The sequence below is a fragment of the Sus scrofa genome, chromosome 12 (genome assembly GCF_000003025.6).
Source record: "Sus scrofa isolate TJ Tabasco breed Duroc chromosome 12, Sscrofa11.1, whole genome shotgun sequence".
Taxonomy (NCBI): Eukaryota; Metazoa; Chordata; class Mammalia; order Artiodactyla; family Suidae; genus Sus; species Sus scrofa.
Genome location: NC_010454.4, coordinates 36,349,532 through 36,364,230, shown reverse-complemented (window position 1 = coordinate 36,364,230; position 14,699 = coordinate 36,349,532). Strand labels below are relative to the sequence as shown.

Sequence of the window (14,699 nt, the reverse complement as noted above, 5' to 3'; positions counted from 1 at the left end):
TAGAGAGTGAATTGATACAACATACATTATATCCTAGCGAAAGCTTTAAATACACTTATATCGTTAGGCTCAGTCTCTATTATTCCTCTGTTTTTTAAGAACAGTATGTCCCAGATACTGGGTACTCCTTGAACCCAGGTAGTAGAATGAGAAGATACAAGGAACCAAACTGCAACCAAGCTGCAGCCCTTATACAATGCAAGCAGGAAATAAGGAAGAAATAAACATTTGGTGTTAAAAGCCACTAAGACATTAGAGTTATTATTCAACAAAATCTAATATTATACAGTCACATTATTTCCCCTAGGATTAATATTCAGAATCCCTACCAACAAGAACTTCAACCGCAGCTAAAGAATCATCTTCCCAATCCATATCTTCCTGTTTTTCTTCAGACATCTCCTTCAAACAAGATGAGATAGGATAGAATTGTTTCCATTCACCAATCAATTTTTTTGTAGCTGAGTCAGACATCTTGAATGCCTGTCCCGTGAGAGTGCCATTTAGTCCAAATGGGCTTAAGATAACTAGAAAACCAAAACAGATATCAAGTAAGTAACTTAAGACTGTTAAGTTACCAAATAAGATGACACTGCATAGTATGGCAAGTAATTATTCAATTCAAAAAAAGAAAAGGAAATCCATAACAATCAGAGAAAATCATTTACTCTACTTTATAATTACGAAGATAAAGTACAACACTGAGTTTACTATAAAATCTTAAAAATTCTGTCTACCCCAAAATCTCAGATGGATGGAATTTCAACATAAACTGAGATTATTTGTATATCCTCAACTTCTCTTGACTTTCCACCAAGGAAAAGCAATTTGAGGAAACACAATGTGCTTATATATTTTATATATATACATATATATATAAATCTAAGTTTATATATATAAACCTAAGTATTTATTCTATACTATCCATATAAATTTTTAAAGATCAAACATTAGGCTTAGAATTAAAATAAGAGCATACTGCCAGTCCTTAGAAACAAATCAGCAATCTTATTATAAAATACTTCCTCTAGAGTTCAACCATTTTCATGGAATGAATTATATCCAAAGTCTCTGTATATCAATGTTAAAAATGGTTTATATGACCTGATACACAAGATAACTTTGAAAATATAAACATGCACACCAGCTAAAGACTATTTAAAAGAACACTTTAAAATGTTAACATTCATGTTCAAGAACGTTTTAAATAATATTTGTATTAAAAATCTTATTTCACGACTTAATACTCTAATGGGGAAGAAGTAAACTACATCAAAATCATCACTAAGATAAAAACCAGGGGGAAATCTCATTAATCTCTGCCAATTTCAGTAAGAATGTTCTTGAAACAACAATAAAGAAATCAAATAACTAAGTCAATAAAATAAATCTACCTTGAAATGGACTATTAGATTGTTGAGCAAGGGTGATATGCTCTTCACTAAGAAGGTATACAGGTTGATGTTGGTTAATTTCCACACTGGTACAAACATTGCTGTCTCCATGCAAGAAAAAGGTGAAAGAGCAGGACAAGTGTTCACTAACAAAGAAGAAAAAGTTATATTTTAGCAATGATTTATAGCCAAAAAAAAGTTAATTTGCTTTTCTTTTTTATAAAGTTATACCACAAAAATTTATGTTCTCTTTAACCCAGAAATTCTAGTTCATCATCTAAAGAAAAAAAGAGAAAAAAAAAAAAAAAAAAACAGATACGAACAATGACTTAGCCGTAAGAAACGGCCAGGGGTCAAATCAGACCTGCAGCTGAGGCCTACATCACAACCACAGCAACACAGGCTCCAAGCCGCATCTGCAACTTATGCTGCACCTTGCAGCAAAGCTGGATCTTTAACCCACCGAACCACAACAGGAACTCCCTGTAAGAAATGTTCTTGACAGCACTGTTTACAACTAGTTCCCAAAGAGAGGAACTAGTTAATCAAGTTACGGAGGAGTTCCCTGGTGGCCTACTGGTTAAGGAGCCAGTGTTGCAACTGCTGTCAGGTCACTCCAGTGGCATGGATTCAATCCCTGTCCTGGGAACTTCTGCATGCCACCAGCATGGCCAAAAAATAAAACGAAATAAACAAATTAGGTATACTCACACATATAATTATAACACAGCCACCAAAACAAATAAAGGTGGGGGAGTGGGTTTAATGGAAAAGGCAGGCTGCCAAAATAGTATAGTGTCAAAACAATGTTTTTAAAGTAAAGAAGAAAGGTTACTTTGGTGAAAAAAATCTAGGTGTACAGGATCCAAGCTGCATCTGTGATGTACACCACAGCTCACGGCAATGCCAGATCCCCGACCCACTGAGCAAGGCCAGGGATTGAACCTGCACCCTCATGGATACTAGTCAGACTCTTTACTGCTGCGCCCCAACAGGAATTCCATATTTTTTTAATATTATTTTCCATCATGGTCTATTGAAAAGTTATTTTAAAATAATGATTGGTCTTACACTGAAGGCATCCTAAAATCAAAGTTATATGCAAAATAGAATCTTATGAAATTTAGATATGGCTGGTATACCAGTTGGAAAACAAAAGTTCCCAAGAGGAAAGCAGACATATCCTTATGATAAAATTTAGAAATAGTCCAGGAGAGGATGAGGTTGTATATGAAGAAGAATCCACTTTCCTTATTCCTTCTCCACACATTTATCTTTAAGAATCAACTGAAAAAACCAATTCTTTAAAATATAATAAGCTCAAAATCTGTTGCATGTTACTTGCAAATAATCTGTTGAATTATTTCTTTTTGTTTGTTTTGTTTTTTAATATAGCATTTTTTTATTACTCAATTGCATTTATAGTTATACAGTGATCATTGCAAACAGATTTTATAGCATTTCCATCCCAAACCCCCAGCGCATACCCCCACCACCTAACCACTCTCATTTGGAATGTTGAATTATTTCTGAACAAAGCAAGGGCATAATAAGTTAAGTTATAGTTAAAGTAATACTACAGTTAATAAAAGTGGGAAAAAGAAAGTAAAGAGGTGAAGAGTAATGCAGAGCTGAGAATTTCTTCATCATATCTATGTCAAAAAATAATGTCTAGGAAGTGGCACAGGAGGTTAAGGATCCAGCATTCCCACAGCTACAGTGCAGGCCACAAATGTGGCTCAGGTTCAATCCCTTCCACATGCTGCAGGTGCAGCCAAAGAAAAATGTCTGAGGTTGATAAAATAAGAAACTGAAATTTATGCGTATCATTCAAGTTAAAAAGGGACCAAGACAAAAACTGAAAATAACATAACTAATAAAATAAATCTCTCATTGTAAAGAACCAATAGACACTGCCTAAAGTTAATCAGTCAAGGCCTAGAGGTAAAAACATCTCTGGAATATGGCAGTAATCACCAGAAGTTATTAACACAAAAGTTAAAAAATAAAAATAAAAAACAAAACTTGGTTATTACCAGGGAATGAGACTAAGAGTAATTAAGTACAGACCTTTAATTTTTCTAAATTTATAATTCCATTCTATTACTTCAAACTACTCATATAAATTTTTTAAATTTATGAATTCAGTACATTAATCAGTGATTACTATATTTTCCCCATAGTAGCAGCTTTTATTTTTAAAAAAAAAAACCAATTTTTAGAATAACCTTGAACTTACACAAAAGTTACAAAGATAGTATAGCATTCTCTTATATACTCTTCACCCATTTTCCTCTAATGTTAATATCTTATATAACCATGCTATATCTGGCATAACACTTTAGGCTCTTTACAATCTGATCCTTACCAAATTCTTTAGGCAGAGATACTCGACCCACCAAGAACTACCCTTGTTTACCACAAATTTCTCTCCATTACGTAATCAGTCCTCAATACTCTTTTAACCATCATTTCTGTGCTCCCATGTTAGTCTACGCTTATCATAATATTTGTCATAACATTACTATTATTGACTAACTGATCTCCCTGCCAGGCTGTAAATTCTTTGATAAAAGGAATTAATAACTTTAATATTGGTGGAAGAATGGGTTAGAGGGTCTCAATTCTCCACCTCTCTCTCTCATTTTTAAAAATTTTCTTTTTAGGGCCACACCCGTGGCATATGGAAGTTCCCTGGGTAGAGGCTGAAGTGGAGCTGCAGCTTCCAACCTACGCCACAGTCACAGAGGGATCTGAGCCACATCTGTGACTACACCACAGCTTGTGGCAACACCAGATCCTTAACCCACTGAGCAAGGCCAGGGATCAAACCTGCATCCTCATGGATGCTAGTCAGGTTCTTAACCCACTGAGCCACAAGAGGAATTCCTCTCATTTTTCTAATCACAGTAAAAAACACAACATAAAATTTACTATCTTAACCATTTTTATTTTATTTTTCTTTTTTATTTTCCCACTGTACAGCATCTTAACCATTTTTAAGTGTTCTGTTTAGTAGTATTAAGCATATTAGTGTCATTGTAAAACAGATCTTCAGAACTCTGTCACTTTGCAAATCTGAAACTACATTAAGTAACAACTCCCCTTTCTACCCCCGGCCCAGCCCCTTACAACCACCATTCTACTTATTGCTTCTATGAACTTGACTACTTTAGATACCTCACATAAGTCAAATCATATAATATTTGCCTTTCTGTGACCAGCTTATTTTACTTGGCATTATGTCCTCAAGGTTCATCCACAGTGTAGCTTGTGACAGGATTTCTTTCCTTTTAAAGGATGAATTCACTGTATAACAATTTTGCTTAGCCATCTCCATCAATGGATATTTAGGCTGCTTCTACCTCTTGGCTAGTAAGAATAATGCTGCTATGAACATGGATATGCAAATATCTCTTCCAAATCCTACTTTCAATTCTTTTGGATATATACTCAGAAGTAAGACTGCTGGTTCATAGAGCACTTTTGTATACAATTTTTAAATGCCACACCGGTGGCATATGAAAGTTTCCATGCTAGGGGTCAAATCGAGAGCTGCAGCTGCAGGCCTATGCCACAGCCACAATGCTGGATCTGAGCGGAATCTTCAACCTATGCAGTGGCTTGCGGCAACACTGGATCTTTAACCTACGGAGTGAGGTCAGGGATTGAACCCACATCCTCATGGACACTATGTTGGGTTCTTAACTTGCTGAGCCACAAAAAGAACTCTTAATTTTTAGAGGAAACTTCATATCATTTTCCACAATGACTGCCCCATTTTACAATCACACCAACTGTGCACAAAGGCTCTAATTTTTCTAACACTTGTTACCTTTTCATTTTATCAATAGTAGCCATCCTAACAGATGTGAAATGGTATCTCTCACTGTGGTTTTGATTTATATTTCTCTATTAGTGATGTTGAACATTTTTTTCATATGTTTATTGGCCATTTGTATATCTTCTTTGAAGAAATGTTCACTGAAGTCTTTTGTCCAATTTTTAATTGGGCTATATGATACTTTGTTGAGTTGTAAGAGTTCTTTATAATGCTGGATTTTAACACCTTACCAGATAAATGATTTGCAAATATTATCTCCCATTCCATAAACTGCCTCTTCACTGTTGATTATGTCCTTTGATGCAAAAAGGTATTTAGGTTTGATACAGTCCCATTTGTCTGTTTTTGCTTTTGTTGTCTATGCTTACAGTATCATAACCACAAAAATCATTGCCAAATCCAGTATAACTGAAGCTTTTCCCCTATGTTTTTTCCTAGGAGTTTTATAGTTTTAGGTCCTATAGTTAGGTTTTTAAATCCATTTTAAGTTAATTATAGTATAAGATAAGGGTCCAATCTTATTCTTTTACATGTGGATAGGCTGCTTCCCCAACACCATTTACTGAAGAGAACACAGTTTCCCTATTGAGCGGTCCTGGCATCGTGGTCAAAGATCATTTGAACACACACACGACTTTTACATGTCTGTCTTTATGCCAGTACCACACTGTTTTGATGACTGTAGCTTTGTAATGTTTTGTTCACCTCTCTTTTTTTTTCTTTTGTCTTTTTAGGGCCACACCTGTGGTATACGGAGGTTCCCAGGCTAGGGGCTGAATCAGAGATGTAGCCACTGGCCTAGGCCATAGCCACAGCAATGCCAGATCTGAGCCATGTCTGCAACCTACACTACAGCTCACAGCAACACCAGATCCTTAACCTACTGAGTGAGGTAAGGCCAAGGATGGAACCTGTATCCTCGTGGATGCTGGGCAAAATTGTTTCTGCTGAGCCACGACAAGAACTCCATGTTCACCTCTCTCTTTACCCAGACTTTGTAGTTCCCCATTTGAGGTGAAATATACTTCCCCAACCACTGACTTGGAGTCACAACAGCTTACTTTGTGACTTGCTTTGACCAAGCAGAAACTAGAAATATGCTTACGTAATTTGGATTGCCTTCTGGTGCTTCTTTCATCGCCATAAGAACATGCCCTGACTACTCACTGGTCTAAGGAGGATGAGAATCATGTGGAATTCACCCCTACCCACACTATAGTTTACATGTGACTAGACTGGCTAACCCCTGGTTGACCTGCAAGTACATCAATGAGAATACATAACTGCTTTTTTAGGAGTTCCCGTTGTGGCGCAGTGGTTAACGAATCCGACTAGGAACCATGAGGTTGCGGGTTCGGTCCCTGGCCTTGCTCAGTGGGTTAATGATCCGGTGTTGCCGTGAACTGTGGTGTAGGTTGCAGACGCAGCTCGGATCCAGCGTTGCTATGGCTCTGGTGTAGACCGGTGGCTGAAGCTCCAATTCAACCCCTAGCCTGGGAACCTCCATATGCTGCGGGAGCGGCCCAAGAAATAGCAAAAAAAGACCAAAAAAAAAACAACAAAACAAAACAAAAAAGAATACATAACTGCTTTTTTAAACTCCTATGTTTTGAGGGTGGTTTGTTACACAGCAATAGCTGATACAGAAATAAAGAACTTGCTCATTTGTAAACATAATTTAAAAGAAATACAAACAGGCCGGAAAGTGTAGAGCTGAAAAATAAAAATGTTTCTCAACAAAGCTATGGTGTGGCCTATGTTATCACACAGTCCAAAAAAAAAAAAAAAAAAAAATCAAATCAAGAGTGTGACTCTCCACTACCGTGGCTTGAGTCACTGCTGTGGAGCAGATCTGATCCCTGGCCAGGAACCCAGGAACTTACACATGCCAGTGGGCACGACCAAAAACAACAACAAAAAAAGAGTGTGACTCTCATACCCTTTGTTAAGAATATCAAACCTGACTTTTGACACCAGTTGAAACATTAGGGTTTTTAAAAATAACCACTATGCCTCCATACATTTATTTTCCTCAAAGAATGCATCTAAACAAACATATATGCAACTCATCCCATTAATAAATGTGGAAATGCATGTATATGTAGCCAAATTTGTGCTTCTCTCTTGAGCATCCTCTTTCCTGACAGAATTCTTCCGTAACTGTTAGGGTTGAGTTATACAGCATATAAATACATGACAAAATTTATAAATAGTATTTTTTGGCCATGCCTACAGTATGCAGTTCTGGGGCCAGGGATCAAACCCACAGCACAGCTGTAACCCAAGCCACAGCAGTGACAATGCTGGATCCTTAACCTGCTGAGCCACCAGGGAACTCAAAAGTGTTTTTATCTGAGTAAAACCACCTGTGTTTAATTTCTGAGAAGGATATGTCCATTATATGTACTGATATAAAACAGGCAGAAATCAACTTTGAAAGCATTTCTCTCTCTAAACAATAAAGAGATATGACAATTTAAAAAACAATGCTAAAAAAAAAGTTAAGAAAACTTCATTTTAAACTAGTTAGAATGAATATACATATACTTTAACATTACAAGTTTTTTACAGGTTTTTCAGGAAACATTAAAAGATAAATTTCTTGGAGTTCCCATCATAGCTCAGTGGTTAACAAACCCAAGCAGTATCCATGTGGATGTGGATTCGATTCCTGGCCTTACTCAGTGGGTTAAGGATCTGACACTACCATGAGCTGTATACAGTGTAGGTCACAGACATGGCTGGAATCCCACGTTGCTGTGGCTGTGGTGTAGGCCGGCAGCTGCAGCTCTGATTGGACCCCTAGCCTGGAAACCTCCATATGGCCAAAGGTGCAGCCCTAAAAAGACAAAAGACAAAAAAAGAAAAAAAAAAGATAAATTTCTCAGAAGGGAGCCACATTTAAAAGTTTAAAGGGGAATTACTAAAAATACGTTATGCTCTTTATGTCACGGAAAACATTTATTAAAGTGACTCAAGCAAGAATAATCTATTGCACAGAGAAATTGTAACTGGACTAATTTCAGGGATCAAGTAAATATTCTATACAAATTATTATGAATGCTATGTGTTTACTTAGTAACTCAACAGCAGATTCCAAAATTTGAATTGCAAATACTTCCAAAAACATTTCAGGGTAAGCAACAACCTAAAACAGTCTCGAGTTCTTTAACTTTAAAAGACAAAGAGGCAAAGAGACCTGAATTTTATATCCTCACATGTAATCTGTGAACTATAGTTCTTAAATTAAAGATACAGCTTTCAACTGTTTCACTTCATACATAATAAAAAAGGATATTCAAAATGGATTTTTTGCCACGACATCATAAAAAGCAAAAACAATGTGAATAAAATTTTTCCTTAAGAGATTACTGTGGTCTGAAAAATGCTAAAAAGAAGTACATTACTTAAGTTTTATTAAAATATTATTTAGGAAAGTAAACATAATCTGGTACATATAAAAATCACAGCCCATAAAGTGAAGGCCCAATATATAGCATTTCAATACCTCCAATGGGCATATGACCACCTTAACTTTTAAATCAGAAAATAAAATTAGGCTCTGTGATATAAAGTGACAAATTGGTCTCCAAAGAATCTTGTAAAAACCCAATATTCCAACAGATATGAGCAATCTCTCCACTCCCATTATTTAACTACAATGTCCCACTTAACAGAAAGCTCTCAATTCCATTTGCTTATTTTCAGAAAAACACCACCTCCTATGCTGTCATCATGTTTCCAATATAGCCTGATCTAATTGTAATATAAAATGGTTTAAAATAAAACATCTTTGGGAGTTCCCATTGTGGCTCAAAAGTAACAAACCCGACTACTATACATGAGGACTCAGGTGACCCCACTCAGTGAGTCAAAAGACCTGATGCTGCTGTGAGCTGTGGTGTAGGTTGCAGACTCGGCTTGGATCTGGCTTTGCTGTGGCTGTGGTGCAGGTCAGCAGCTGAAGCTCCGATTCAACCCCTAGCCTGGGAACCTCCATATGTCGTGGTTGCAGCCCTAAAAAGACAAAAATAAATCAATCAATAAAAAATTATAAGCCATATTTGTGCATGACATAGGAGAAAAAAACTAAATATATTAAATAGGTGATAAATTTTCTGAAATTCTTATACAGGCAAACCTCACTTTAATGAGCTTCACAGATAACTGAGTGCCTTACGAACTGAAGTTTTGTGGCAACCGTGTAACTGAACAGTCTGTTGGCACCATTTTTTCAACAGCATATGTTCATTTTGTGTCTCTGAGTCACATTTTGGTAATTCTCATGATATTTCAAACTTTTTCATTATTCTTTTATTTGTTATGGTGATCTGTATTAAGGGATCTTTGGTGCTACTATTGCAAAGATTACTTCTGGGAGTTCCCATCATGGCTCAGTGGTTAACAAATCCAACTAGGAACCATGAGCTTGCAGGTTCGATCCCTGACCTCCCTCCATGGGTTAAGGATCCGGTGTTGCCATGAGCTGTGGTGTAGGTCGCAGACACAGCTCGGATTTCATGTTGCTATGGCTCCGGCATAGGCCGGCAGCTATAGCTCCGATTAGACTCCTAGCCTGGGAACCTCCATATGCCATGGGTGCGGCCCTAAAAAAGACCAAAAAAAATTGCTTCTTGCTAAAGGTTTCAGATGATAGTGTGCATTTTGTTGCAATAAAGTATCTTTAATTAAGTTATATATAGTGTTTTTTTAAAGAATGCACATTTAATAGACTATAGTTAATGTAAACGTAACTTTTATATGCACTGGGAAACCAAAAAATTCTTGTGTGACTCCATTTATTATGATATGCTCCTTATTGTGGTGATCTGGAGTAGACCTGCAATATCTCTGAAGTATGCCTGTATTGAAGATAATCATCTAGTCAGAAAACATAAAGGCCAAAGTGAATGGTAGGTAACAGTGCCATACTAAATTCACAATGACTTGTCTTTCAAGGAAAGAGATCATTTTATAACATCACCCCATTTTTGGTACTTGACACTTAAAAATGAGGAATTAAAACAAATCTGTGCAACTACAATGAGAATCCAAGGTACTGCTGGTTACTATAAAGTACTGTAGAGGAGTTCCCTGGTGGCCCAGTGGTTAAAGATCCAGTGTTGTCACTGCTGTGGCTCGGGTTGGATCTCTGGCCTGGGAATTTCCATATGCCGCAGGCACAGCCAAAAACAATAGAATATTGGAGAGAATAAACTTCCTCTGCAGGAGCTTTTACTTTAATAACCACAACAAAAAGGTAAGAGTGAGGAAGCTTTACAGATGAAACCTAAACAGATAATCTTCTGTTGCAGAAATATGTTTCCTAAGTACTTTAAAAAAATTATTTATTTCTAAGACCGAAAATGAAAACATGCTTACAGGTTAAAGTTTGCTGTTCTAATAATAGTAGTTATTATGTAATAATACTATGTCATTATGTATACTGCATTTAGCACTTCTGTTAGGTACATATAGAAAGATGATATCCCATTTTGCTGTTGGGGAACTCAAGGCACATTAAAGGCCTTGTCATAAAATCATTAAAATTAGTTAAAGGGAATGCTGACTTAAAGTTCTAGTCATCCGAACAACCAATTAAAAATGGGCAAAGGACTTGATTGAACAGACATTTATCCAAAGAAGATACACAAATAGCCATCAACCATGTGAAAAGAAGCTCAACATCACTAATCATTTAGGAAATGCAAATCACAACAAGAATAACCACTTCATAGCCATAAGGATGGCTACTACCATTAAAAAAAAAAAGAAGTACTGGTGAGAATGTAGAGACTGGAATTGTCCTACACTGCTGGTAGGAATATAAAATGGTACAGCTACTGTGGAAAAGATTATAGTAATTCCTCAAAAAGTAAATAAAAATAGAATTACTACATTATCGAGCAATTCCACTTCTGGGTATATTCCCATAAGAACTGAAAGCAGAACGTGAACAGATATTTATACACTAATATTTATAGCAGCATTATTCACAAAAGACAAAAAGTGGAAACAACCCAAATGTCAATCAACAGATAAATGGATAAGCAAGATGTGATATAAATTTACAACACAATATTATTCAATCTTAAAAAAAAAAGAAAGTGTATGCTTTCTTGGATGAGGACCTTTGAAATAAACCAGATACAAAAGAACAAATATTATATGATTCCACTTAAGTATGGTCAAATTCACAGAAACAGAATCTGGAATGATAGTTACTAAGGACTGGGGGGGAGATAGTAGGAAATTATTTAATGGGCAGATTTTCAGTCTGCAATGAAGAAAAAGTTCTGGAGATAGTGGTGATGGCTGCACAACAATGCGAATGTACTAAATGTCACTGAACCACACACTGAAAAATGGCTAAAATGGTAAATTTTGTTGTACATTATTTTACCACAATTAAAATTTTTATTCCATTAATTCAATAGTTTTCAAAACCTTTATTAGAACCACAGAATATCTTTTAAAAATTTCAAAGCCCAGGAGTTCCCTGATGGCTTAGAGATTAAGGATTCAGCATTGTCACTGCTGTGGCACAGGTTCAATTCCTGGACTAGGAACTGCCACATACCATAGGCACAACCAAAAATAGATAGATAGGGATAGAGAGATAAAATAAATTAAAATAAAAGTAAAAATCCCAAAGGCCAGGCCATACTCCCAGGTTAAAACAGGGCATCAATATTTTTTCAATCTTTCAAGGTGATTCCACATCCAGACAAGATTGGGAATCACTACATTAATCTCTATTTCTGTTGCCCACACAGTAATTTTTTAACTTTAATGAAAATTTACAGTTTCTTATCTCTATGAACAAAAGAACTATATTAAAATCCAGAATATAGGAGTTCCCTTCATGGTTCAGCAGTTAAGGAACCCAACTAGGATCCATGAAGATGCAGGTTCGATCCCTGGACTCACTCAATGGGTCAAGGATCCAGCATTGCCGTGAGCCATGGTGTAGGTCACAGGTGTGGCTGGGATCCCATACTGTTGTGGCTGTGGTGTGGCCAGCAGCTGTAGCTCTAATTTGACCCCTAGCCTGGGAACCTCCTTATGCCACAGGCGTGGCCCTAAAATAGCAAAAAAAAAAAAAAAAAAAAAAAATTCAGAATATAACACCTTATCTGTGAATTTTGTATATACTCCTGCCCACTTAATAAACACATTACTTACACGATGCATTAAAGAATCCTTAGAAAGCAATATATTTTTCTGATTTACAACTTCAGAGGCTCAACATAATATTTACTACTATTTTTAATTTTTAAGTCTTCTATTTTACTAATTCTTATCTCCTTAAAAAGATGTAGGTGCAGGAGATACAGGGGTCTACAATCTGTCTGATATCTTTCATGTTCTCTAAGCCAGCTCCAATACCTACAAAGCTCCAATGCCTACAAAGATGGCCTTCGACCAGTTCCTTAACCTGCCAGTGCTGCAGATTTAACAACTGTAAAATTGGAGTTATAGAGTTGTTGTGAGAATTGATTTAATACATATTAAGCCGTGATTTCAAACACTGCCTGGTCAGTTCTGCTTAGGCAATGGTTGCTCATTCCCTTCTCCCCTTCAGAAAAAAAATTCTCTATTATCATTCATATCAAAAACCAATAGTTGAAAAGTACAGATTTGTATGACTCTAAGAATCACACTAAGAAATGATAGTAAAAGCTTAATGGGGAAGGAAAAACAGAGGGGAAGAAGTCTTAAGCACTTAATTTTCTGTCATAGATGTTTCTGGAAAGCATGAGGATATGGGAAACTGACCATGCAAATCCTAATGACTCAAGCATCATAGAGAAATTTCATAGGTCATAAGTACTATTACATCATCGCTCAACATTTCAGAAATAGGATGTATAATAATCCTGATATCAGGCATTAATGATAGACTAGCATAGAGAGGCTGAAGGAAGGAAAAATAAGACAGTACTATGGCCAATCTGGCAAAGAGTGGATAACTTGACATAAAGTGAAGGTTTCCCCTACCTTTGAGATTCTAGAGTACACTCATAATTTAGTATACAATTCCAGGAGGGTTCATAAACCAGACAGAAGATATCTTTCACCAATAAACAGTGCCAAGCTCACCCGGGCTTAAAGCCCTAGAACTGTTACCGTTAATGCAATAACCAATATACGCATCACTATCAAGCACTTGTAAATGTGACCAGGCCACGCTGAGATGTACTCTTAAGTATAGAATGCATATTAGATTTCAAAGACTTAGTTAAAAAAAAAAGTAAAACACTTCATTAATACCGTGTACATATATAATTATATGCTGAAATACTGTGGATATATTGGGTTAAATACATTAAAATTAATTTCACTTTTTAAAACTTTTTAAAATGTGCCTACAAGATTTAAAATTACACATACAACTCATATTTCTATTAGAGAGTGCTACCTTAGAAGACAAGAAGAAAGGAATTGAGTCCTTAGAAAACATAACAGTGATAGTTCTTATCTTCCCTAGAAGTTCGGGTTTTCAGAGGTACTGAGGAATCCAACCAAAGGACATGCTAAAGCTATACAAAATGACTAGATACACCACCTTAAATCTCATCGTGTTTACATTTAATTAAAATGGGACAAAGGGACTGTGTAAAAGCCACAGCTGTGGCAGAAGATAAACATAGCTTTATAGGTGTAATTTTAAGTTTATACTTTCATTTACTGCCTTAAAAAACAAAAACCTTGACTGACTTCTTCAGTGAAGCTCCTAAAGTATTATTTTAATTGTAAGTGTAAAGGCTCAGTGTAAGAAATACCATCCAAAAGAACTTTCTGCAATGATGGAAATATTCTATATCTTCACTGTGCAATACAATACAAAAGCCAGCAGTCATAGGAGCACTTGAAATGTGGTTTGCACAACTGAGGAACTAAATTTTTTATTTTATTCTTTCAATTAATTGAAATTTAAATAGCTACAAGTGGCTGGTGGCGACTATAAAGCACAGTTCTAAGTAAAAATGGCCTGCAACTTCATAGCTATTCACATATACAGAACTTCCAATTAGCATTTTAGTGGCCAGAAGTCATAAAAGAAGGAAAGATCATTCTCAAATATATTACCCTTCTTTTTTTGGCTTTGTAGGGCTACACTGGTGGCACATGGAGGTTCCCAGGTTAGGGGTCTAATCGAAGCTTCAGCTGCCAGCCTACATTACAGCCACAGCAACGTGAGATCTGAGCTGCGTCTTCGACCTACCCCACAGCTCACAAAAATGCCAGATCCTCAACCCACTGAGCAAGGAAGGCCAGGGATCAAACCCGCATCCTCATGAATACTAGTCAGGTTCGTTACCACTGAGCCACAACAGGAACTCCAAATATATTACTTTCTAAATATACTCCCTTCTCAGGAAACTACAGGTTGATAGGCACTACCAAAACAGTAAGACAGAAAAAGAAAACATGAGATCCAGGATAAGGGATCGAAC

General features: G+C 36.3%; 1 protein-coding gene across 3 annotated transcripts in view; it reads right to left on the bottom strand.

Moving 5' to 3' along the window:
• MED13 (mediator complex subunit 13) overlaps window positions 1–14,699 on the bottom strand; it is a 97,000-nt gene that overhangs the window by 66,510 nt on the left and 15,791 nt on the right. For all 3 annotated transcript variants that reach the window (XR_002337203.1, XR_002337202.1, XM_021067300.1), the window contains exons 4-5: window positions 1,395–1,540; window positions 330–527 (exon numbers count right to left, since the gene is read on the bottom strand). Coding sequence is in view for 1 of the 3 variants with exons in the window: in XM_021067300.1 (XP_020922959.1) it covers window positions 330–527; window positions 1,395–1,540 (344 nt within the window). In the remaining 2 variants the exon portion in view is untranslated. The remainder of the gene's footprint in view (window positions 1–329; window positions 528–1,394; window positions 1,541–14,699) is intronic.